This window comes from Zootoca vivipara, chromosome 15 (assembly GCF_965207765.1).
Source record: "Zootoca vivipara chromosome 15, rZooViv2.hap1.1, whole genome shotgun sequence".
Taxonomy (NCBI): domain Eukaryota; kingdom Metazoa; phylum Chordata; class Lepidosauria; order Squamata; family Lacertidae; genus Zootoca; species Zootoca vivipara.
In genome coordinates, this window is record NC_142598.1 from 22618119 (window position 1) to 22643382 (window position 25264).

General features: G+C 45.8%; 2 protein-coding genes across 11 annotated transcripts in view; one reads left to right on the forward strand and one right to left on the reverse strand.

Moving 5' to 3' along the window:
* LOC118097646 (rap1 GTPase-activating protein 1) overlaps window positions 1-11998 on the forward strand; it is a 48867-nt gene extending 36869 nt beyond the window's left edge. For 2 of the 10 annotated variants that reach the window (XM_088658892.1, XM_088658894.1), the window contains 6 exons: window positions 711-872; window positions 4009-4112; window positions 6770-6886; window positions 7573-7702; window positions 7809-7911; window positions 9676-11998. In XM_088658892.1, coding sequence (XP_088515018.1) covers window positions 711-872; window positions 4009-4112; window positions 6770-6886; window positions 7573-7702; window positions 7809-7911; window positions 9676-10001 — 942 coding nt within the window. In that variant the 3' untranslated portion in view covers window positions 10002-11998. Of the gene's footprint in view, window positions 1-710; window positions 878-4008; window positions 4113-6769; window positions 6887-7572; window positions 7955-9675 lie in introns of those variants that run through there. The other 8 variants (XM_035140729.3, XM_088658897.1, XM_088658893.1 and 5 more) reach the window with 8 other exon arrangements.
* Window positions 11999-13183: 1185 nt separating this feature from the next.
* GSTK1 (glutathione S-transferase kappa 1) lies at window positions 13184-24852 on the reverse strand. The gene is made up of 8 exons (XM_060268826.2): window positions 24599-24852; window positions 22129-22210; window positions 20494-20622; window positions 20116-20216; window positions 16956-16991; window positions 15471-15587; window positions 14251-14344; window positions 13184-13645 (listed from the first exon to the last, which is right to left on the reverse strand). Exons 1-8 carry the CDS (start codon window positions 24773-24775, stop codon window positions 13602-13604), a joined length of 780 nt encoding a protein of 259 aa, XP_060124809.2. The 5' UTR covers window positions 24776-24852; the 3' UTR covers window positions 13184-13601.
* Between the last annotated feature and the right edge of the window lie 412 nt (window positions 24853-25264).

The following is a 25264-nucleotide window of genomic DNA, read 5'->3' on the forward strand; positions in this document are numbered from 1 at the left end:
TTTATGGGAGAGCAGCTCAAACGGGAGACTGCCGGGAAATGGTAAGGAAAAACGGGGGTTTCCCGGGGAATACGGGGTGCTTGGCAGCTATGATCCTGATGGATGTCCTTCTTTAGGAGAGGGACAGGGAGAGAGTGCTGCTTTTTCTTGATCTCTCAGCAGCTTGTGATGCCATTGACCACCGTATCCTCTTGCACCGTCTCTGCGAGTTGGTGGTTCTGCTGATATCTGCATTGCCAGGTTCAAAGAATAGTGTTGGAGCAGGCATAGGCAAACTTGGCCCTCCAGATGTTTTGGGACTACAACTCCCATCATCCCTAGCTAACAGGACCCAATGGTCAGGGGTGATGGGAGTTGTAGTCCCAAAACATCTGGAGGGCCGAGTTTGCCTATGCCTGTGCTGGAGGGTTAAATGTCTGCCCCCTGGTGGTTGTGCTTTGGGGTGCCATAGGCTAGGGACAGCGTGTGTGGGGGTTTTTTTATGAGAGAGCTCTTCAGGAGGTTGTGGATTAGGTTAGCAGGAGCGGGTTCTGTCCGCTTGGAAACAATACTTTGTCTGCCCGAGTCCTGTAGAAAGCGGGGCGTTTCTGAGCTCGTGCCTGTTCCCTCCGCTTCCTTCCACCAAGCCCACCAGCATCCTATAGTGCTCTTCATGATGTCCTTTTGTGTGTCTGTGAACGTGTCTGTCTCCCTGTTGCCCTTCTCTCCAGCGGGTGATCCGGGGCCGTAGCCAGAGCCTGGATACCATGGGGATAGCCATGAAGAAGCAGCACCAACAGCAGCAGCAGCCATCAACTCCACCCAATCGCCCAGCTACTGCTGGCCTTGCCCTCAACCAGAGTGTCGCCGAGGGCCCCAAGGCTATTGCTGCGGTAAGGTATTGGGGAGGTGGGGTCATGGGGTGGAGACCAGCTTGTACTCAGTCCTTTGCCACCATCCCCTACTACTGCGAACCTGCTGCTCTTCATCATTATCTCTCTCCAGCTATTAATGTCTCCTTGTCTTGGTGGTGTTTTGTGGCTATTTTCTGTTGTGCTCCCCGCCATTCCATCTCTCTATGTTCATTTCCCTATCCTGGTCCTCTGCGGCTACACCCGATTCTATTCATTTGCCGATTCTGACTCTGAAAATAATTTGAGGAAGAGGGAAAGCGTTTAGGGAGAATCTGAATAAATTGTGTGGTTGTTTTTCATTGCTGAGCACTGCCTTGATGTCTTATGTGAGTGGGTGGAATATAAAAACTTTTATAGAGGAATAAAATACGCAGAAATTTCATGTATACATTCCATGTTTGGTCTTGGGGACAAGATGAATGCCTTCAGGATCCCTTAGCATCGATGCTGAGCAGTAGTTCTCCTGCAGCAGTTGTGGAATCAGTCCCCAAGGGAGGAATGGGACCACCAAAACCCTATGCCACCGATTCCTAACACAGAACAGGTTATCCATAAGGGGTACAATGTTTGGTGATTCCAAAAGCTACTGAGAGATCCAGGAGAATTAGTGAAGTTGCATTCCTGGCATTCCTCTCTCGGCACTGATTATCCTTTGGAGTGACAAGGGTGGTTTATGTGCCAAAAACAGGCCTGAAACTAGCCTGAATTTTAATTTTGAGGGAACTAAAAAGATTCCATAAAATCCCGCTTATAGAACCTCTCCCACCACCTTGTTGATGGCTGGAGAGCTTTAGGACAGTGTGTTTGTTGGGTAGAGCATACTGCTGACCTTACTTAGGATTGTTCTACCCAAGTTTTCCCCAGTAGTGATGTATGGAAGTGAGAGCTGGACCATAAAGAAGGCTGATCGCCAAAGAATTGATGTTTTTGAATTATGGTGCTGGAGGAGACTCTTGAGAGTCCCATGGACTGCAAGAAGATCGAACCTATCCATTCTGAAGGAAATCAGCTCTGAGCACTCACTGGAAGGACAGATCATGAAGCTGAGGCGCCATTACTTTGGCCACCTCATGAGAAGAGAAGACTCCCTGGAAAAGACCCTGATGCTGGGAAAGATTGAGGGCACTAGGAGAAGGGGACGACAGAGGACGAGATGGTTGGACAGTGTTCTCGAAGCTACGAACATGAGTTTGACCAACTCACTGCGGGAGGCAGTGGAAGACAGGAGTGCCTGGCATGCTATGGTCTATGGGGTCACGAAGAGTCGGACATGACTAAATGACTAAACAACAACACCCAAGTATGCCCAGCTCCTGACTATGGACCATTTGGTGGGAATCTGCAGGGTTTTGTCTACCAAGACTTGACTGTTCAGTGATTGACTGCATGGCAGGGTGAGATGAAGTGGTGTCTGGAATGAAAGAACTAATAGCTAGAAGTTGCATTAGTGGCTGTTCCTTTGCTTGGCATTAATGTTACCAGTGCATTGGTGCTGTTCTAATTCAGGCCATCCTCTGATTGTCTAAGTGGTGCATTCAGTCCTTTGCACAGGCACTGAAGGCATGTGATGAGAAGGCCATTTTCGAGAGAGTCTGGAGTTGCAGTTATAGTGTGGGAAGCATGCTTAGGAGAATTTTCATTCTCATGAGAGTGCTCAAGGTGAGCCACCAGAGATGCTGTAGACTGAACCTGGGGACCTTCTGCATTCAAAGCATATGTTCTGCTATCCCTGAGCCATACATGCCCAACTGCCCTGGTGATAAGAAGCATGGCACAGAGGGAATTCCTTCTGCGCTGAGGTTCCTCTGGCATGACTGGAAGAAGTTGGCAAAGTAGATATCTAAGTAGATGTGGCTTATATCTTAAGCCCGTTCTCATGGTACCAAAATTCTCAGTCAGATGTGAGTGCATTGTGTGGTTCGGAGCAAGCAGTTTAGTGTTTAATCCAGTGGTGAGGGACCTGTGACCCTCCAGATGTTGTGGGATCCCATCAGTCCCAGCCAGTGTAGCCAATGGTGGGGAATGATGGGAGTTGTAGACTAGAGCACCTGGAGAGCCACAGGTCCCCCAGCCTGGGTTTAATCAGCTCATTAGACGGCACTCTAAATACGGCACTTCAGAAAGCTGTATTTGTGATGAAGCTTTTCGTTTCTCATTTCCCCTGGTCACTGCCGGGGATTTAGCAGGTTTTCCAAACACTGGATGGAACTCAAGTGTCACACTATGATGAATGCACGAGCATCCCTGTTATGGGGGCTATCCCAACCCCTCGAGCCAGTTTTGGGGGCATTCAAGAAGGGATGGAAACCCCATTGTGCAGGGCTCCTTTAGGTGAATCCATCCTACCATGTCCGGAGAAGCCAGGAAAGGCGTTGTCTCCTTTGCGGAATTCTGCAGGGAAAAGGTGATACCCACCATCTGCCTTAAGTAGAGTGGCCAAAGGAGAAATGGCAAACAAATGTAAGGAAAGGAGGCACTCTATACTTCCCCACCTTTCCTTTTTCTCCCTTCCTTTTAGGGCTAAGCTAGATATTGGAGTAAACATACAGTTAGTGCTGGAAACTGCCTTTAGGTGTTTAATCCCTGCCCCACCCCCTGGCCACACACTTTGGCATCCCTGGTAGAAGCTGCATCCCACATCGCCCTGCCCTTGCTCCAGATCTTCAGCTACTAATTATATAGGGAGGAAAACTCTGCTGGGACAGAGGGCGAAGATGTGATGGTGCCGTTTTGGGTAGCAGGTGCACATTTACTGTAATATCTAGCTTAGCCCTCTGGGGCTGTACATGGCTTTACCTTGTGCTTTTCTGAGTCTGTATTTCCCCCTGTCTTCGTGTCACTATTGCTCTTTCATACATGCATTTCTATCTACGGATCTTTCCATTTCAGTCTCTCTCTCTTTCTCTTTTGGCTCATCCCCTATTTGTCCAACTCAAATCATGCTTGGGCACCTTGTGGCTCTCCGGACCGGCTGCATCTGTTAGCATGGGATAGCAATGCAAGGACAGGCTCTGGGGCCCTGTCTTCCATCTTCCCTCCAGCTCTTGCCTTTTCTACATCCTCCTCCTCCTCTTCTGTCTCTCTCTTTTTCCTACTGTCCTTTCCTCCCCTCCAGTCCTTTGCCCTACCTGGGAGAAGCCCGTCACGCAACCGAGGTAGCCGCTTCAATGGGCGACGCAGTAGTGCAATTGGCATTGAGAACATCCAAGAGGAGAAAAGGTACGGACTGGGTTATAGGGACTTGGAAGACTAGAACAATGGGCAGGGGAGAGGGATGGTGGAGAAATTTGGTTTCCATTTATAGGCTAGCTTACCTAATCAGCACTTTCCTAAACAATAGGCAATCTAAAGCACAACTGTCCCTTAAAATTTGCACACCTCTGAATTTTGCAATGCAGACCTCCAGTCCAAGTAGTGTGCACAAAAATACATAGCCTGAGGGAGTAAAGTGTGCATATAAGTGTGTGAGTAAAAAGAACATGCATGAATGCTTTATATTAGGGGAAATTGCTTTGCAAAAATGTGTATATTAAGGGAATTTTGCCGTAAAATTCCGATGCATTTTCATAAAATTCCATTAAAATTTCATAAAATTCCATTAAAATTTCCTAAAATTTCATTAAAATTTCCTAAAATTTCATAAAATTCCATTAAAATTTCAGAAAACTCCGGTGCATTTTCATGCAAACTTTTTTCAACAACAACAAAATCACAAACTGATGTGGAATTGTGGGGAACCGAACTTATGATTTGGGGTGTGTGTGAAGAAATTGAAGCCTGAATGGAGATACTGGAGGGAAGAATGGCGGAGAGGAAGGACCAAATGCCTTGAGCTATAGGGACATATCATAAACAGAGCATTGTTTGGAAGAGGGGTGAAGGTGGTATTATTGAGGCATCCTTCCCAGTGCTATCTGCACCCATTTTGTTTGCCTCATTGTTTTATCGGATTTTGTGAAGGCCACCAAAAGGACGATAGGATTAATTATGTCATGCTCCAGTACAGGCAGAAGTTCAGGTACAAATCTCATTTAAGTCCAATGGAAGAGGTAGTGATAGTTGTGAAACCTTAGCCGCTGTCAGTTCATGCACTCAGAACAAAGAGTATTTTAGGTGTGTATTGATCTGTCTCGCTCTTAAGAAAAATAAAAATCCCACAGCTTCAGTTTTGCCAAAGGACCATTGATTGGGAGGAAGGACAGGACCCAACCCTGCCCCGCCCCTTACAAATTGTCTGCTGCCGAGTCCCATCATCACACGTGTCACCCTCCTTGGTGGTACCCTTATGCCATCACGGAAGCTAGAGCAACAAATGAGCCCACTTATTAAACACTTGCTAGCATAATTTGTGATTCAGCAGCTGACAATGTCTGAAGTCTACTTAACAGTGCAATCCCCATATCTACTCAGAAGTGAGTCCCATTAAGTTGTGGGTTAGGGTTATTCACTCCCCAGGTAAGTGTGTTTCCCTCCTCCACGATTTAGCTATACCTTCTGTGCCACCCCCTTTATCCTGCCGCTCCAGCAAGACAGGACCATTAAAGCTAAAAGAAGCAAACACTGTCAGGAGATGCCCCTATGTGTCTTGGGCGGGCAGGGTCTCCTCTGTTTGCTGTCTGTCTGGTCCAAATCTGGTTTAAAGATAAGTAATCAGAAAAAAGAGGACCATGAGCCTTGAAGTTGCCCAGTGATAGCAGCAACATTCTAGACATTCTCCTGTTTTTCCCCTAATGATGAGATTGTATTGCAATTCTATTTAAATTTCAGGAATTATTTCTAAATTTGCAACTTACACACGTGAATTACCATCTGTAGATTTGTTCTCATTTTCCCCCCCAGTGCATAACCAACCACCCTACTCTTAAGTCATATGCAGAATGACCTGGTGATTCATTATTCTGTACTGATAGTGTAGGCTGCAAACTAGAGTTGGGGCTGCCGTCCTCTCCAAGACTTTTGGCCTTTAAAGCTCCTGTTCTCCTTAAAATAAGGAGAGCTAAAATCTTGAAAGTGAAATCTAATGTGCCCTGCATATTTGTCAAACCTGTGCTATATATGTACCCTGTTTCTCCTATTTTAAGACGTAGTCATAAAATAAGCCATAGCAGGATTTTTAAGCATTCAAGGAATATAAGCCATACCCCGAAAATAAGACATAGGGATAGGCACAGCAGCAATGCCGGTCATGGCAGGAGGAGGAGGAAAAAAATAAGACATCCCCTTAAAATAAGCCATAGTGTTTTTTTTTTTTGAGGAAAAATAAATATAAGACGGTGTCTTATTTTGGGAGAAACACGGGTAGCTGGAAGAAGGGACAAGCCTACCTTCTTGCGAATATGACTACACACAGTCTATATCTCTGGTTACTTCTTTCTTTTCATGGTTAAAGTGCATTTTAGTTGGAAAGAGAGTTCCAAGTGAGTTAAACCTAAAAATACTAAGTATCATAGGTCTGAGATGTATATGAAGCTCTTCTTGATATACATGTTAGTTTTGACCTGTTAAATCGGCCTGTTCACCGTAATTGAGATATGGGCTAAGAATTGGAAAGCCCCATGAACCAATGGAAGCAATAGTGTAATGAGTTATGTACTGTGTATGTATGTATGTGTATATATATATATATATATATATATATATATATATATATATATATATATATAAACAGTTTGCTACAGAGAAAGACAGGAGGCCATGAAGGTCAGACTTTTGGGAAAGGGCCAATTTCCATTCCCATGACTTTTTGAGGAATTCATTTTTGTCCCCATATGGGCTGAAGGGAGAATTTAAGAGTCTTAAACAAGGAAGCCGCTGGCTCTCACACAGGGACTCTTGGCTCTGTGTTGTAAATGTTTTTTGTTCCCTTTCCTCCACAGCAAGGACATCGCTGAAAGGATACAGAAAGTATTGGAGAGCCCAGGGCCCTTCTTTGACCTCAAGTCGGACGGTTCCTCCAGTCCCAGCTCCCCAGAATTGCCCAACAGGAAGAACAAGTGAGTCGAGAACAAAAGAACACTGGGAAGCCTTGTGTAAAGGGGGGGGGAACCTCCATCCTGCCATGTTATAATACAGTTATACCTCGGTTTGAGTACGCTTCGGTTTGAGTACTCCGCGGACCCATCTGGAACGGATTAATCCTCTTTCCATTACTTTCAATGGGAAACTTTGCTTCAGGTTAAGTACGCTTCAGGTTAAGTACAGACTTCCAGAACCAATTGTGTACTTAAACCAAGGTACCACTATAACAGGAAAGAGATGGTGATTGAGCCAATGCAGCATAATAGTTAAGAGTAACGGACTAGGACTTTAGAGACCAGGGTTCAAAACCCCAGTTGGCTATGAGGCTCACTGGGTGACTTTGGGCCAACTGCTGTCTCTTAGCCCAAGCCCCCTTACAGGGTTGTTGTGATGACAGCAATGGGGAGAACAATATTCCTGGGAGGAAAGGTGAGATATACATTTAATTAACAACAAACAAACAGACAAACAAACAAACAGTGTTTTGTTTTTAAATGTGTGTATTGAGCTCTAATGAACTAGAGGACCTGAGCAAGTCTGGGCAGGCTTTTAAGACTTCTGTGCAAAGTGAGGCTTTTGTCACAGAGGATTATGAACTGTAATGCTGTAATGCCCTCAAGATTTACGAGGGTGATGATTTGGGCCTTGTGTGTTCCTCCAGCAGAGCCCTCTCTGGTCAGACATCAGGGTATTGCGTGATGCAGCCCTTGTCCCGTTCCTCGTCCAACGTGAGCAGCTGTTGCAGCGGAGTGAGAGAAAACGAGACGTCGGAGGAGGAGGAGAACGAGGCGGTCAGTGTGGAGTCTTGGAAATCCCCTTTCCACTCAAGTAGTGCTCCTGTCCCAGCTGAGCAGCTGCAGCATCCTCTAAGGCCCGTCTCCCATTTCTCTTGTGCAGGAGTTTATGTGTCCCCTTGAAGGTCCCCAAAAGCAGGAGTCCCTGACTCAGAGCGCGTGGTTAGACGATAGTGTCTGCACACCTAGCAGTACCAGCTCACCAGGTAAAAACCGAACGAGTTCTTGCAGGTTCTAGGACAAGGCTTGTTTGGGTGAACTAATATGTAACCTTTACGTTGTCATTGCTGCCCCAAAGCCATGATGGGCCCTCACCATCCCAAATTGCACTGACAGTGAGTAGACTTATGGGAACTTTCACATGTTGATGCCCCTCATGGAGGAGGGATGATAGCACGAGAAGGACCCCTGTGCCTTTTTGCATGAGAAGGACGTGGGTACAGTTTTCCAAGTTGGACCAAAGACTCACTATCCTTTCGAAAACCCCACAGTTCGGACCAAGAGGCAGGAATCATTTGAGAATGATGGCTGTCTTTCCTTGCAGCTGGAAAGCAGTATCACTTTCAGCTGCTGAAGAACTACCTGGTTTCTTTACAATATGCTAAAGCAAATTAGGTGGCGCTGTGGGTTAAACCACTGAGCCTAGGGCTTGCCGATCAGAAGGTCGGCGGTTCAAATCCCCGCGACGGGGTGAGCTCCTGTTGCTCGGTCCTAGCTCCTGCCAACCTAGCAGTTCGAAAGCACGTCAAAGTGCAAGTAGATAAATAGGTACCGCTCCAGCGGGAAGGTAAACGGCGTTTCCATGTGCTGCTCTGGTTCGCCAGAAGTGGCTTTGTCATGCTGGCCACATGACCTGGAAGCTGTGCACCGGCTCCCTCGGCCAATAACGCAAGATGAGCGCCGCAACCCCAGAGTTGGTCACGATTGGACCTAATGGTCAGGGGTCCCCTTTACCTAAAGCAAATTAAATACATCCTCTTTTCTTTCTCTTGATTCTACTTCCTCCTGACACATCCTAGAAAGATGGGCTCTGGCTAAAGGCATGAATAAAATGCAGTATCGACCAATGAACCAATGTGGCACATCCCTTTCTTGCAGTGACCAGCCACATGCTTCTGGCAGCTTGAAGGCAATAGGCCTCTCCTACTGGTGTTCCCCAGCAACTAGTGTTTAGGGATACAATGGCTTTGCTTCTGGAAGTTTCATTTAGCCTTCGTGACCAAGAACCATTAATGGACATGTTCTCCATTTTGAAACCACCTAAGGGCTGGTGATGATACCTTTAAAATGTGCTGCCACATTTGAACATATTTAAGTGTTGTTTGGTGGTTTGTTCATTTTTTAAAGCAGCATGGGGAGTCCCCAATTTGGATCGGGACTCATAAAGGTACATTCTTTTTCCCTGAACATTTTTCAGGGTGGGTTACATTATAATCATGCAATGAAAAACCAGGAGAACAGATATGTAATGGTTTATGCAACTATACCCTGATGTTGGGAAAGATTGAGGGCACTAGGAGAAGGGTACGACAGAGGACGAGATAGCTGGACAGTGTTCTTGAAGCTATGAACATGAGTTTGACCAAACTGCGGGAGGCAGTGCCTGGCGTGCTATGGTCCATGGGGTCATGAAGAGTTGGACACGACTAAACAACAATGAGAAACAAGTAAAACAATTCCAAACAAAAGCAGTGGATAATAGGTTGAATATCATGCTTGAAATTTATGTTCTGAGGCTAGGAGGGTTGAAAATGTAGAACAGTGTCTACTGAATATTTCTACAATGGTAAAACAGGGGCAGAAATTTACTAGGGACGGGTATCAGAAAATGGCTGATGTCCCAAGTAAATTAGAAGTACTGTAGCATCCTATATATAGTTGGCAGGAGCCTGAGTGGGAAAAAGATGGGTCCAGTGCGCCAGAAATAGCTTGGTTTAACCTTTCTAAATAAAATGCTTAATTCCTTTCAGTAACTCAGCTGCTCCCTCCAAGCAGTGCTGCAGGCTCCATGGAGAAGGGGAAAAGCAGCAAAGTGGATGCTCATCGTTACAGTCCAGTATGTTCTTCTTTTCTTTTTCCCATGACAATAAGGAGGCAGGGAGGTGATTTCATGGGTTCTTCGTATACTGGAAAGCAGGGGGGTAAAGGGAAGAATGCTAAAGAAACTGCCACTTCCTTGTTCCACAGGCCTCCATTTTGTGCTGTGTGTGATGTCATCGCTGGAGGGGTGTCTCAGTGCATGCTGGGTAATTCTCAGGTAATCCGCACCCTAGGGAGCCGCGGTGCCCTAGGGTAAGGGGATAAGGGCATGTGGGCAAAAGGTGATGGAAAGGAAGAGGGCTCTCTTTGTCACCCTCCGCATTCCCCGATGGGAAAACAGGAGGCTGACACTGTGACTCTTCCCAGACACCAATCTGAACTTCTTTCCCAAGACAACTGCTCTGTGCCCCCATCACAAACACACCTCCGCTGCATCTAGCAGGTTCTGCAAGTTTCTTGGCGAATTCCCCAAGATTCTTGTTTCCCACAATGCCCTTTCCCCCCCCAGCCCCATCCATCTCTCTGTGTTACTGCAGCTTTTTTCAATTTTTTTCTTTGCGCTCAATCATCTCTGCTCACTGGCTAGCTTTGTGTTTCTGTCAATCTGTTTCCTGCCTCTGTCATCAATGGGGAGGTGCATCCTTCGTTAGGTTGTCTTCAAGAAAGGGGGAGGGACTCCCAAGGACTGTGGAAGCTTTTCAAGGTAATCAGACGCCTTTTCCAGGGGGCGAGTTACTTGCCCCCTGATCAGTACCTGATCGGACACAATGATTATATTCTGCCTATGTTTGTTTCTGTGCAAACAGAACTCATTGGATGTGCTGTGCCAGCTTCATATGGCAGGGGTGCTTATGAAAATCAACATGCAGCCCATAAGTGGTAACTTCATCATAGAACAGGTTACTTGTGCCCCACAGCTTTGGTGGCCACAGGAGGTGCCATAAGAAGCAAAAAACTCAGAATTGCACTGGTCTGATTCATATACCAATTTGTAGCTTTGTTCAGATCCAGTAAAGGTAACCCAACTAACTTGGCTGAATCTGTCACACACGCTTGTCGGAGCACGCTTGCAAATTGTCCCAGTGGGACTTGGAAATACGTTGCGTTGAAATGCTTTTCGCCTAATCAGCCTGGCGGATCTGAATATTGCCCTCTCAGCTGCATCCATATTATATTACGAGATTGCTTTTCATGGCTTAAGGGAAATAAAAAAACTTCTGTAAACCTTTCCGTGAGATTTTGCTTATCCCTGGTTGTGTGTCTCCATATATGAACCTGGATTCTTTATGGAGATTGCTGGTAAAAGATAGGCCACCTGGTTCCCCAGTTGCTGTGCTGCCTGGTATATTATCTTCCCGCCTCTAGTCTTGGGTCTGTACTTGCCCTTCGTTAGCATTCACAGATGGAACTGCTTTGATTTGTTAAGCTTTACCAAAGGCTGAAGTGTAGGAAAAAAACAAAGTTGCTTCGGGGTCCCGTGATCACATCTGTCCCATGAATCTACTCAGCTGCTATCAACTTTCCTGTCTGTGCTTGCAGGATTTGATGCCAAAGTGAGACCTCAACAGCAGCTCACCCAGATGTCCGGAGGAGATGGATGCTGGATTCCCCAGGAACGCCTGACCTGACCTTTCTGCTTCATTCAGTGACAGCTGCACCACAGGCAGTAAGGAAACCAACCACAAAAGTCCAAATCGTGGCATTCACTCACCCACATGTGTCATTCTAGTTCAGCAACCTCAGGAGATCAAAGAGTCAAGACGGGGGGATGGACAGGGGTCTCCTGCCATAGTTTCAGAAACAAACGAGAGGAGAGTTTTCTCTGTCTGTCCTCATAACTGCTAAAATTTAAAAACCCAAGATGTGCCCCAAAGGGCCTTCTTAGGAAGGCTGTGTTTGTATCCATTCTTCTGAGCACAGGCTTTGTAAAACTAAGGAATGAAAGCCCTTATCACTCCAAGGATGGCACCTGGTATGTAAGAGCTCCTCAACTGCTTTATGCAGCGTAGGTATCTTGTGCCAAAGTGCACACGTGTCTGATAGTGGGAGGGGTTTGTGTTCATCTCATCCTTCATGGGATTCAACAGGTCTTTGTTTGGTATCTCACTGTACAACAGTCCCGCCAACCACTTCATTCTCCCTTAAGTCTCTGTGCCATCAAGAACCTATAAATGTGAATTTGTGACCCTTGCTCCATGCTTGTTGTGTCTGTGGTGTCTGGGCTTGCAATAAAAGACTACTGTGACCAATATACTCTGATCTTCGCTGTGGTTTCCGAAGTGTTCCTGCCAATAACTATTTGGGCTTAAAATAAGGGGTCTGGCCTGCACCACATTATCTTCTCGTGCCTTATTTTAGCTAAGATGAACAGGTTAAAAAAAAACCAGTGTGACCTTGAGACAGTTCCACCCCACTGAAAGTGTGAAGGATGAGATCAGTTTAAATTCTTTGGTCTTGGGATGAAGTGCTACACACACTTATGTCTGTTCTTCAGCACAAGGGGAGTTGATGCACAGAAACACTGATCTCAGCATCCGGATACAGGTTTTGGATACAGGAGGAGTTCGTTAGTGAGCCAAGGCTGCAAATTGGGGGGAAACACCCACATACACACACCCCAAAAACCTGGTTACAGGTAGGTAGCCGTGTTGGTCTGGGTCGAAGTAAAATAAAAAAATTCCTTCAGTAGCACCTTAAAGACCAACTAAGTTTTTATTTTGGTATGAGCTTTCGTGTGCATGAAGAAGTGTGCATGCACACGAAAGCTCATACCAAAATAAAAACTTAGTTGGTCTTTAAGGTGCTACTGAAGGAATTTTTTTATTTTACCCCAAAAACCTGTGTGACCTGAAATCAGGGTGATTTCTTGTTCTAGTTTGTTTGCGAAGCACAACACCACAGTGATTTAGCTGTAGCACTTAAGCAGAGGATGTTCACCAAGCACAGAAGAAATCAGTTCCTGCAACTAGCTGCTCTACTTGTAATAAGGCTCACTGTAGACACTTCTCCCGGGAGAACAGTGCTCCAAAGCTTGAAATGCAACGGCACTTCTTTTCCCTCTCCACCCACAGTCTCTCACGTATCCTAATCTATGTATGTTTATCTTGCCTTGTTTAATTAAAGTACCAAACAGTTGTTTCAAGTTGTGGCTGGCTGAAATTAAGATTCACGCGCACATGGCGTATAAAGAAGGTTCTCAACTCCTGGCATTTCTTGTTGAAAGAAGTTGGTAGCGGAGGTCGTGACAGACCCTCTGATACCCCTAGAGTTGTTGGCAGTCAGAGTAGACACTACCGACCTAGTGCGTGTCAGTTTCCGGTGTTTATAACACATCTGAATTTCAGAAAAGAATCAAATGTTGCTATTATGCAACACTTCAGAGCTGTGCTGTTGCCCACCGTACTTTAAAGCCCTCTAATGACCAAGCTGGACAAGATACACCTCCAGGCCCCTTTTATTATGTCATTACATATCCCCAACAAAGAGCAGTCTCTCATAAAGAGCAATATGCACCTCATTGACTCGCACCATCTGGATCAATTCCTGCAACCAACTAACTAAATTGCCGGAAGCAGCAACCAAAACAAGCCACTAAAAGTGAAGCTTCCCTGTTAATGCAAATCTACATCTCTGGTGTGCCAGCAACTCACATGGGTCAAAAGTATGTTAGACATACACCAGTGTGCATGAGGTGCATTGCATGTTGATATCATCACTGTGTTGCCTTCTCTAGTATCACAAATCATGTTTATGGGGTTGCCTTCTGCCCATCAGCCCTCCTGTGTTCACCTTGTAGAAGCAGACGCTCCCAAACCTTTGTTGTTTAGAAGTCCCATTGTTCCTCTATAACGCAGAGCTAAAGCTTAGAAGATGTGGGAACTGGTCCCAGCCATTTCTCTCCTGTGAAACAAGTCAGAATCAGAGAGCAAATCAGATTCAGAAGGCAGAAGGGGATCTTAAAGAAGCAACAAGCTAACACACCAATTCAATAGCAGCAGCAGAAAAGTAATGTTAATTCCCTACTTCATCTGATAGGTTACTAGATTAAGGCAACTTGTGTCACTACAACTGCCTCAGAGGTCTGAGCACTTTACAGGAAGTCAGGTAAGGGGAAGAGATCAAACTCTTCATAGGGCCAGCAGAGTGATGCTAAGCTATGCCAATTCAATGTGAAGGCAGATGCTTACAAAACTGAATACTCCTCCATCAATAATTCCCAGCACAGTGAAAACTAGGCTAGGCAAGAATTTTGTCAGCCAAAAAATATTAAATGAAGAAGCATTCAATCATGCAAAAGGAACATTTGTGTCAGGGGGCTCCTGAATAACCTGAGAATCTCTAGACGGCATGGACTGGAATATTCAGTATACAGCCTGAAGTTTTTAAAGTTGTTGGGGTTTCTTTAAGTACCTGCAAGAGGCCAGGACTTTCCTTTTGGCATGTTAGTCCAAACCGGAACCTGGAAGGCCATTAAATGATAGGCAACAGCATTAAAAAACACTCACCCAAGAGATTTCCCAGCAGCTCTAAACGATCCGTACCGAAGAGAAGGTGAGGCTCTTCATTAACGTGGGCGACAAAACATGGCAGCCCAAATGCCTGAAGGAAGACATAAGACACAAGAGTCACGAAGAGGGCACTGCTTCATCGACACACTTTGATGCAATGTACATGAACCGGCGAAGCTCAAACGGTTTCAAGTTGCCTTCTGTGGCTGCAGATTTAACTTACGCTTGGGTTCTAAAGAAAGATGGAATATATATCGGAGCTTGAACACTGGGAAGTGAATGTGGCTACTTCCGTTCTGTAGGGTTGTCTGAAAGTAGCTCGAAAGCCTGATGGCTCACCAGGACACAGAGATCCAGGAATTTTATACTGAATCAGTATATGGGTCCATCTTGCTGAGTACTTGCTGAGTACTGTCTTCACTGACTGCCAGCAGCTCTCCAAGATTTCAGACCAGCCCTACCTGGCTTCAGCGAATCCAATCCCTTCCATGGTGGGCAGCCAATAATTAGATATGCAAAATGAGTTCTTACCAAATCTTTTATTCAATATTCACAGCTTTGAAAAGTGCCTCTCCATTGCAGTAATGACATTGCTCCAAGTAAAGCCCCACTACCTCCGTCTCTCCTATTATATGTCATCCCTATGTTGGGAGATCTGTGTTTTCTGCCTCTGAGCTTTCTGTTCTCCTACTTTCCATGCCCTCTGGGAGAAGTGGGGGGGGGGTCTGGAATGCTTTCTAAAGACACAGAGTCTGTCAGCTGTCTCTTCCCCTTGTGCTCCTCCCCTCCCAATATTTCTCAGCTTCTCCCCTCTGCAGCCTCTGAACTATGACCTTCTGCAAACCACCGTTCTAAATCTATACTGTCTCCCTCTTCTCTGGGAAGTGTAGGAGAAGGGGGGCGGACTCCACTGAGAATTGAACCTGTGACCTTCTGCATTCAAAGCAGATGGCCCGTTCCCCTATTGTTTGGACATCTTGATTCCTCAGGGTACCCTTCAGGAAAAAGGGGCATGGGGTGAAAGATGGACAGCTGCTGATAAAAGTATTTGCAAGGATGAGGTAGCTGCAGAACTCAAGACATCCGCTGGACTTGAACTCCCATCATTGCTGAACACTGACCCTACTGGCTGGCGCTGATGGGAGTTGGGGAGTCCAGGAGTATCTGCAGGACCAAAGCTTACCCCGCCCTGGCATGATGCAATGTCAGTGTCTCACCCCATATTTTAGTGCTTCCTCTGTTGTAGCTTTCAGGCGATTCTTCACCTCTGGTGAGGAGCTCATTTCCAAAAGTTTTCGGGCTTGGTCCGAGGGTAAGCCTGCTCTCTCCGCAGCCTGAAAAAGAGACAGATGGAGAAAAGCAGGTGCTGCAGTAGCTATGCCCAAGGTTAATTGGATAACACTTCAAAAGGTCTACTGACTCAGGAATTTAACCAGCATGGAGTACAGGTGAAACTTGGGAAATTAGAATATCGTCGAAAAGTGCATTTATTTCAGTAATGCAACTTAAAAGGTGAAACCAATATATGAGATAGATGCACAACATGCAAAGCAAGATATGTCAAGCCTTTATTTGTTGTAATTGTAATTATTTGCCGTTACGCGGGTCAATTATAAATGGAATGTAATTAATGAAATGTAATAGCGATGCTTATTTTTGTATTATTGTAACTATTTGTTTTATGACTGTGGAATTTCCAAAAGAAAGCATTTGTAAAAATTAAAAGAAAAATAATAATAAGTTGCATTAGAGAAATAAATGCACTTTTCGACGATATTATAATTTCCCGAGTTTTACCTGTATTTTAAAGGAGAGAACAGCAAAAAACAAACAACTGCTTTGCTGAGAAGCAGGGGCAACCAGCAGGCAGGGGAAGTGCTGGTTTTGCAACCTTGTCAGGTTAGATTGCGCACACATGAAATGACTTGTTCCCAGATTGTCAATATTAAGCTAGGCTAAATTCTGACCATATGGCCCAGCGTTGCCTCCCTGGACAGGAAATGGCTCTGCAGAGTGCTGGGCAGAGATCTTTGCCAGGCCTGCTTGGCTAAAGCTGCCAAAGACTCATCATGGGGCTTTCAGTACACAAAGCACACAGCCAACCACTTAACCACAGATCCTTCCTATACATACTAAAGAGCACAAAACACTGCAAGAGAAATAGGATGCAGGTCACGTAGCAGGACGTTCTGAATATGTAGACACAGAGAATTCTCGCCAGGGAGTGCAGAAAGTAGTCTAAAGCTACACTGAATTGCTTTCATTGAAAGGGGGGACAACACCAGGACAGCCATGCTAGGAGGAAAATAAAATCACGCACATCCTCTTCTGCAAATTTTCTGTCTGACTAGCTAGAACTACAAAGCTAATCCTTCTGCACTGCAAGGTTACCTGAAAAGCTCTTCCTGCAGGTCCACAATCATGAAGTCACGAGTATAAACTTCTGTTGCAATAGAAGAATGATCACTCAACAGATCTCCACAGGCCAGTCTACAGCACCTAGACCAATTCATCAACCTCAGGTCCCCAAATGCTGTTGGACTGCAACTTCCATCATCCCCGACTATTGACCAAATGGACTATGGATGATAAGAGGCTGTGGTCTAACAGCTTCAGGAGATGCAAGGATGAAAATCGCTCATCTAGACCAGGCAAACGGGAGGACAGGCAGTGCTGCAGAACTGCAAGAGGAAGAAACTTACTGCCAAGATGCTCTCTGGCTGGGTTATGTCTTCATCCTGAAGAGACAAGGAGTAAGGCAACCGGTTACAAATCTTTCGTGGACAAGAGAATGATTGTGTCAGGGAGAGTGAAGATATCAAAATTATTAACTTCCTTCTGCTACAAGGAATGAAGCACCAAGACACACACACGAACAAGGGTGCCACGTCACTCACTTCAATCAGGAGTGTAGAACCTGTGACACTTTCTGAACTACCAAATGGAGGGCTCCATGTTATGCATCCCTGACCCTAGTGGAGATGGGTGCCAGGAACAGAAGTTCACTTCACTGAAGCGATTGCTACAATGATCACACTGAAGTGGAGGTGACGGAGCACCTCTTCTGCGCATGCGCAAAGCGCTGATAGAGTGCTTCTGCGCACGCGCGAGCTGCGCAGATCGCTTCTGCGCACCCGCGCACCCTGGATGTAAGCACTTCCGGGTCTGCGGCGGTCGCAAACCGATCGATCGCAAACCGCAGCAATCATAAACTGAGGTATGACTGTATAATATGATTCTCTCCACTTCCCCCAGGGGACCCAGGTGGCGCTGTGGTTAAACCACTGAGCCTAGGGCTTGCTGATCAGAAGGTCGGCGGTTCGAATCCCTGCGATGGGGTGAGCTTCCGTTGCTTGGTCCCAGCTCCTGCCAACCTAGCAGTTCGAAAGCACGTCAAAGTGCAAGTAGATAAATAGGAACCGCTACAGCGGGAAGGTAAACGGCGTTTCCGTGTGCTGCTCTGGTTTGCCAGAAGCGGCTTTGTCATGCTGGCCACATGACCTGGAAGCTATACGCCGGCTCCCTCGGCCAATAATGCGAGATGAGCGCGCAACCCCAGAGTCGGTCACGACTGGACCTAATGGTCAGGGGTCCCTTTACCTTTACCTTTACCACTTCCCCCCTATGTTATTATGTATTGTATATTTTTCTTTTTTAAAAAAAATAATTTTTATTAGTTTTACAAAATAAAATACAACAAGACATACATTTCATATTCTCTCGCCCTCTTCCACCCCACCCCCACAAGCCCCCTCCTGCCACGAGAGGTTCCCATGAAGGCTGGACGGTCGAAGGCGTTTCATTTTATTGCCGGGCATATCTCCTCCCCCCTCTCCCCCCCCAAAGCCCACCCCTGCCACCAGTGCGCCCTAGGTCAATGAGGGAAGACAGAGGAGGACAACCGCCCAACTATCTATCCAGACATGTCTTTTAAACAAAAAGAAAAAGAAAAAAAACAAAACAAAAAAGGGTGACTTCCCCCCGACTCTCCCCCTTGATTTTCATAGCTTCTCATAATCATTCCATACAGTTTCATTGCAAAAAAGAAAAAGAATTCCAACTCACCATCATTAAACATGCATCATACCATTATCAAAATTCATAAAAACATTTTTTTAACAGATATCATATTTTTAATTCCCTAGCCTGATCTTCTCCCCACGAGGATTTTTCATAAAAATAATCCTTTCCTTATTTCCATATATTTCTTCTAACCATAGTTATTCGTTACTTCCTCCTCTCTCCTAGACTCCTTCCCCCATTTGATACAGTAATTCCAAGATAAATCCAAATTCCAAACTCAGATTCCATAAACCCAGTCCAAATTCCATATTTTTCTTTGCTATAAGTCGCTTGGAGACCTTCGGGTGACAAGCAACTAGTCAGTTTAATAAATAATAATAAATAAAATAATTTCTATGGAGAGACCCTACAAGTTATATTGGGCCCTTGTTTTTTTCTTTTTAAAAAGTTTTTCTTTTTCAAGTTTATACATTTCATTAATTTTACAATCAATTTAACATTTCAAAATTTGAGTTCCTTTCCCCCCCTTTCTGTGGTTCCTTAAATTTATTTTTTAATATCTCCTGCATATCCAAATTCTTTGTTGTTGTTGTTGTTGTTTAGTCATTTCCGACTCTTCGTGACCCCATGGACCATAGCACGCCAGGCACTCCTGTCTTCCACTGCCCCCCACAGTTTGGTCAAACTCATATTCGTGGTTCCTTAAATTTATTTTTTAATATCTCCTGCATATCCAAATTCATTTAATATACTCATTAAATTATCTACTTTAAATGCAGGTTATTACAATAATCCTGCCGATGTTTTTATGTGTTTGCAATTTATCTGTAAATATTCAATAAACCATTTCCATTCTTTTATAAGAAGTTTGTTATCTTGATTTCTTATTCTTCCGGTAAGTTTCGCCATTTCTGCATATTCCATAAGTTTTTTGTATCCATTTTCCCTTTGCTGGGACTTCTGCTTATTTCCACTTTGGAGCGAGTAGCATTCTTGCTGTTGCAGTAGCATACATAAACAAATTTCTATACAATTTAGGTAGTTCTGTTCCTATAATTCCCAAAAGAAAAGCTTCTGGGTTGTTGTTGTTTTTTTACAAAAGTTATTCTGAACATCCTTGTTTTTTTCATTCCGCCCAGACCTATACAACTTTGTTGAGACCATCAAAGAGGAACAGAGTCCATCAATCCTGGGCTGTGGCTCCTAAGTGCTATATAATACTGCCTTGGGAGGTAGTAAAAAGATGAGATTTAAGGGACCCAGGTGGCGCTGTGGGCTAAACCACTGAGCCTAGGGCTTGCTGATCAGAAGGTTGGCGGTTCGAATCCCTGTGACGGGGTGAGCTCCCGTTGCTTGGTCCCAGCTCCTGCCAACCTAGCAGTTCGAAAGCACATCAAAATGCAAGTAGATAAATAGGAACCTCTATAGCGGGAAGGTAAACGGCGTTTCCATGTGCTGCTCTGGTTTGCCAGAAGCGGCTTTGTCATGCTTGGCCACATGACCTGGAAGCTGTACGCCGGCTCCCTCGGCCAACAATGAGAGATGAGCGCGCAACCCCAGAGTCGGTCACGACTGGACTTAATGGTCAGGGGTCCCTTTACCTTTAAGGAAGCCTTGGAGAGCCACCATAGAGTGCTGCATCCGATTTGGTGGGGTTGAAAACCGTGCAAAACCTGACCCAGGGCATTTCAACTATCTTGTCTAACCATCCTGGATAAAAAATGATTACTTTTTATATTTAACTTATTTTACTGCGTTTTCAAACACACCAATACAGCGAGAAGCAGCGTGACGCTCCTTACGGAGGAGAGGGCAGAGAAACAGTACAACCATACTCACGCGGGACCAAATGCGCATCCAAAGTTCTCTAGACACGGGCTCCAAAAACTGCGGCTCTGCCATATCCACGGCTGTGACAAAGCGCATGGCTTTCAGACTGCCTGCATTTGGGCAGAGACACACGAAAAGCATCAGAGTACACGTCAAGAGGGGAGGAAAGAGCCCTGCCTGTTGTCAAAGAAGAGGCCAGCCCCCACATTACAAACCCTTATTAGGAAGGCTTGCCTTGCAGAAAAATTGTGCACTTGCTGAGAGAGTTCCATTTTTGCGGGGCAGTTTTATTTGTACTTGGGAGCTGCCACAGACTCATTGTGCAACGCTTCTTGGTTCTTCTCCATTATCTCCATGTATCCCCACCAAACATCTCCCTCTGCTTACCCTTCTCAATAACAGTCCCTAGGAAATCCTTTACGAGATGCAGTGGCACCTCGTAGAATTTTGCCACTCGCGGGAGGTCCTTCATCATGTACTCTCCTTTCTTGGGCACCAATGCTGGGGCTTTGTTACCTGTTGCGGAGGATAAGGAGATTTCAGAGACAGAGGCTACTATGTCCTACGACCTCTCATCCTTATATCATCATCATCATCATGGGACGTGGGTGGTGCTGTGGTCTAAACCACTGAGCCTCTTGGGCTTGCCAATCAGAAGCTTGGCGGTTCGAATCCCCATGAAGGAATGAGCTCCCGTTGCTCTGTCCCAGCTCCTGCCAACCTAGCAGTTCGAAAGCACATCAGTGCAAGGAGATAAATAGGTCCCACTGCAGCGGGAAGGTAAACGGCGTTTCCGTGCACTCTGGTTTCCATCACAGTGTTCCATTGCGCCAGAAGCAGTTTAGTCATGCTGGCCACATAACCTGGAAAGCTGTCTGTGGACAAACACCAGCTCCCTCGGCCTGAAAGCGAGATGAGCGCCACATCCCATAGTCGCTTAGTTGGGTATATAAGGGGTGTGACAATTTTTCAGGTGTCCTGGGTCCACACTGCATAAAACTCTCTACACCAGGCATCCCCCAAACTGCGGCCCTCCAGATGTTTTGGCCTACAACTCCCATGATCCCTAGCTAACAGGACCAGTGGTCAGGGAAGATGGGAATTGTAGTCCAAAACATCTGGAGGGCTGAAGTTTGGGGATGCCTGCTCTACACCAAAAACCAGCACCATAAATGTAGCCCGGTACCTAACTGGCAACTAGTGCCCTTCTTTCAACATTGCTCCTGCGAGCAGACAAACAATGGCATTTTGCATCACCTTCCAGACTGACCTCAAGGGTAGTCCCACAACCAAGCATTGCAGTAATCTAGCCTGGAGCTAACCAGCGTATGGACAACAGCAACCAGGCTCTCCCGGTCCAGAAACAGACATAGCTATATCAACAGCGCGTGGTGTTGTTGTTTCGTCTTCCTTAAATGAACTTTATCAAAATTAGCCTTGGTAGCCGCTCAATGCAGGATCTTCAATGCATGATGCTGCTACAGATTCCCTGATAATATTGAAACCAAGCAATAAAAACAAAACAAAGACGAAAGAGACTCTTCTTTGGGGAAGAAACCAAATTTACAGGCCTTGATGACTTGGGAAATGGTAGTTTTATTTTCCCAGGGTAAGACTGCATGGGGGCGGGGGTATGCAAGAAGGAAACCAATATGGGATGTAGTTCTCATCTACATATTTTATATACATTGGTACCTCACTAGACGAATGCCTCACAAGACAAATTTTTCGCAAGACGAATGCGTTTTGCGATTTCAATGGAGACTCGCAAGACGAAGTTTCCTATGGCGCGCTTCGGAAGGCGAATTTTTTTCGTCCCATAGGGTGCCTCGTAAGACGAATTTTTTTAATTCGTCTTGCGAGGCACCCTATGGGAAACCGTACTTCAATGCGTTCCTATGGGAGCCGCTTCGCAAAACGATTTTTTTGCTATACGAAGTGACTCGCGGGACGAATGAAATTCGTCTTGCGAGGCACCACTGTACATTTCAGCTGAACCCAGTTCTATTAATCAGCACTTACCAGTCGCGTGCATTATGCCTCCAAGGAAAACAGGTCGGAAACGTAGCTCCATGTTCCAGATGGGACGGTAGCGGCAGAGAACCTATATCAGTGAGGAAAGTTGATCAATCAGCAGCAGTTTAAAATTCACATGCAAGGAGAGACAAGAGAGAGACGGACAGAGGCAGAGAAATAAAGCTACCGAGAGCCAGCAGGCAGGAAATGGAAGGCAACTTTTGCAAGGCAGATTCAAAACAGCATCTGTGTTAATCTGCAACAGGGTAAAAGAGACAGGTCACAGGTGGTACTTCAGAAACAGGCTCACCACGGCATGAAATTTTTTGCAGGGAACAAGCTACTTCATCAGATGCAAGATTAAGAAGGTATCATGAACAGACAGCTGGGTTGGGGTACGCCCAAGGATAAAACCAAGTTAATGCCAGAAAACAGGAGGAATGCAAGGACTAGCGTTCTAAACATGAATCTGCAATCTGAACAGTAGCCTTGACTATTTGTGCAAACTACGGGGGAATCTCAACTGGGCAGGGGCAAGAGCTGGAAAAGGTAAGAAGGTGGCCATCTAGCCTTGTCAAATAAATGCCAGCATCAACCAACTCCTGCATTCCTCTGGTGATCATCTAGACCAGGCATCCCCAAACTTCGGCCCTCCAGATGTTTTGGACTACAATTCCCATCTTCCCCGACCACTGGTCCTGTTAGCTAGGGATGATGGGAGTTGTAGGCCAAAACATCTGGAGGGCCGCAGTTTGGGGATGCCTGTTCTAGACCATGTTGGGAGAGACAAACACCTGCCCATAATTCTTGCACCATTGACACATGCTACTCTACAAGTTTCTAAAGCCCACACCCGTGTCACGCGAGCTGTGAACGTCACTTCTAAACTTTAAAATTCCTATGCTTCTGCATTCAGGATGAATGCTCTAAAGGCAGATTGGTTAGAAGCGACCTCTGTACAGCTTGGCAAACTACTTGGTTCAATTCCCAACACCCACAATTAGCGCATGGAAGAGACAAGTAACAGTTGGAAAGTTGCAACACTTTCAGCAGCAGCAGTAAACAAGGCAAAGTTCAGACAAAGTTACGGTATTTAGTTTTCAGTGACAGCTCCAACCTGGTGGAATGCTCTGTCCCACGAGACTAGGGCCCTGCAGGAATTAGCCTAATCCTCCATTCCCTTTTTCCTTTCTTTTTTCTGTGAAGAAACCCTTCTGGGACCCCATATTTAAACTCTTCCCTGGTCTCCTTGCTGGCCCTAGCATGACCAACTTGGACAGTTAGCCCTGCCGATCACTTGACATTTACTGAACTGGGTTCCCCTCCCCCAAAAAATGACCCTGAGTTTTATTGACATGGATGCTACATTTGTGTTGTATTTTATACTGTTTTTAAGCTGTTTTTAAAGTCGCTTTTAATTAATGTTTCATATTTGCTGTTAGCCACCCTGAGCCTGGTTTTCAAGTCGGGAAGGGCAGGGTATAAATAAAATTATTAATTATTATTATTATTATTATACAAAGGTATTTGGAAAGCTGAGATCCCTCTGGGTATTTGCAAAAGTTGCCAGAGTTGCTTCCACTTCAGAACCGTTTCTTTTCTTTTATTTATAAAATGCCCTTAGAATTACCGTCCTTTGCTCACTCAATTCTGTGCAGAATTCAGATGACAGCATTATCACAATAACTGTTGGCTAAGGACTCCCCCCCCCCAAAAGCTCAACAACCAAGGGCAATGACAATGGGTAGATCACTGCCAGTTTTATTTTACTGGGGGCAGATTGGAAAGAGCTGGACATCACTTCTAGTCCAGCCCCCTGCAATGCAGAAATATGCAGCTGCCCATGCAGGATCGAACCTGCAACCTTGGCATTATCAGGCTGTAACCAGCTGGTTCCTGTCCTGTGCAAGGTGGCAATACTTGGGCAGGGTGCTCCCGGGTGAAATCCCTGCGTGGAATTGCAGCCTTGGATTGCCAGTGTGTGTGCAGTTTTAGATTTAAGTGGTTGTTCTTCCAGAATATTGTAATCATCCAAACACCTGCTGGCCTCACTCTGCACTTCGCAGCCCCTCCCGCTGCTTCCCACACTCAGCAGCCAACGCAGGGACTAAATGCGTTAACAGCACGGGCGATCACTTCTTTAACTACCGCGATCGACCGGAAGCACACCGGCGATCTATCTACGTGTCGATAACGGGCGACCGGCTGTACATCAGGGTAAGGGGAGGACACTTCCGACTTTGCAATTCTACTTTTCGTAACCCTCCTAAGTACGGAAGGAAACCCGACGGAACCCACACAGAGAGCTAACTACTGAGCAAAACAAAGTTGGGCAGTTATTGGAGAGGGGTGGGCCCCTCTTCGTAACTTCCTGGGGCTGCAAGGGCAGCTGTCCCAGCAGGGTGCTGCTATCTGGGGGGAGAAGGAGGGGCTGTCCCGGTTCCCCCTCCATGCACCCTTCTTCCACCGCTGTTACCTCGAATCCCAGCCAGGAATACGGAGACAGCACGTCGTAGAAACACTCCACCAGTTTTTTGCTGATGCTGCTGCTGCTGCCCAAACCTCGACGCGCTGCCGCCATAGGTTGCATCCCTGGGCTGCCGGCTGAGCCGGAGAGGAGAGGACGGGGCGCTCGCGCGAGGAAGGCCAGCATGAGATAGGGAAACTGAGGCTGCACCCCGACAGAAAAGCACGTCCTCGCTCGGGACAGTAGAAGACCTCCGGGGCTCCGCCTTCCTTTGGGCTCAAGGGAGGCGGAGGCAGAGAGGCTGCTCGCTGCCGCCCCCAGTGGCAACTCCGCGCTCAAGTCCCATTTCCATTAAAAATAAATAAATACGGCATTTTAAGCATTGGTCCCATCGTTAAGGAGAATACTGTACAATAAAAAAATTCCTTCAGTAGCACCTTAAAGACCAACTAAGTTTTTATTTTGGTATGAGCTTTCGTGTGTGCATGCACACGAAAGCTCATACCAAAATAAAAACTTAGTTGGTCTTTAAGGTGCTACTGAAGGAATTTTTTTATTTTGCTTCGACTCAGACCAACACGGCTACCTACCTGTAACATATACTGTACAGTACAAGTGAAACTCGGAAGATTAGAATATCGCCGAAAAGTGCATTTATTTCAGTAATGCAACTTA

Coding starts and splice junctions, on each gene's coding strand:
- GSTK1 (XM_060268826.2), bottom strand. CDS start 24,775: ATGCTGGCCTTCCTCGCGCGAGCGCCCCGTCCTCTCCTCTCCGGCTCA. Junction 20,623..22,128: donor AGGCATAATGCACGCGACTG/GTAAGTGCTGAT, acceptor CCTCCGCAACAG/GTAACAAAGCCCCAGCATTG. Junction 14,345..15,470: donor AGGAAGCACTAAAATATGGG/GTGAGACACTGA, acceptor GTCTTCCTTCAG/GCATTTGGGCTGCCATGTTT.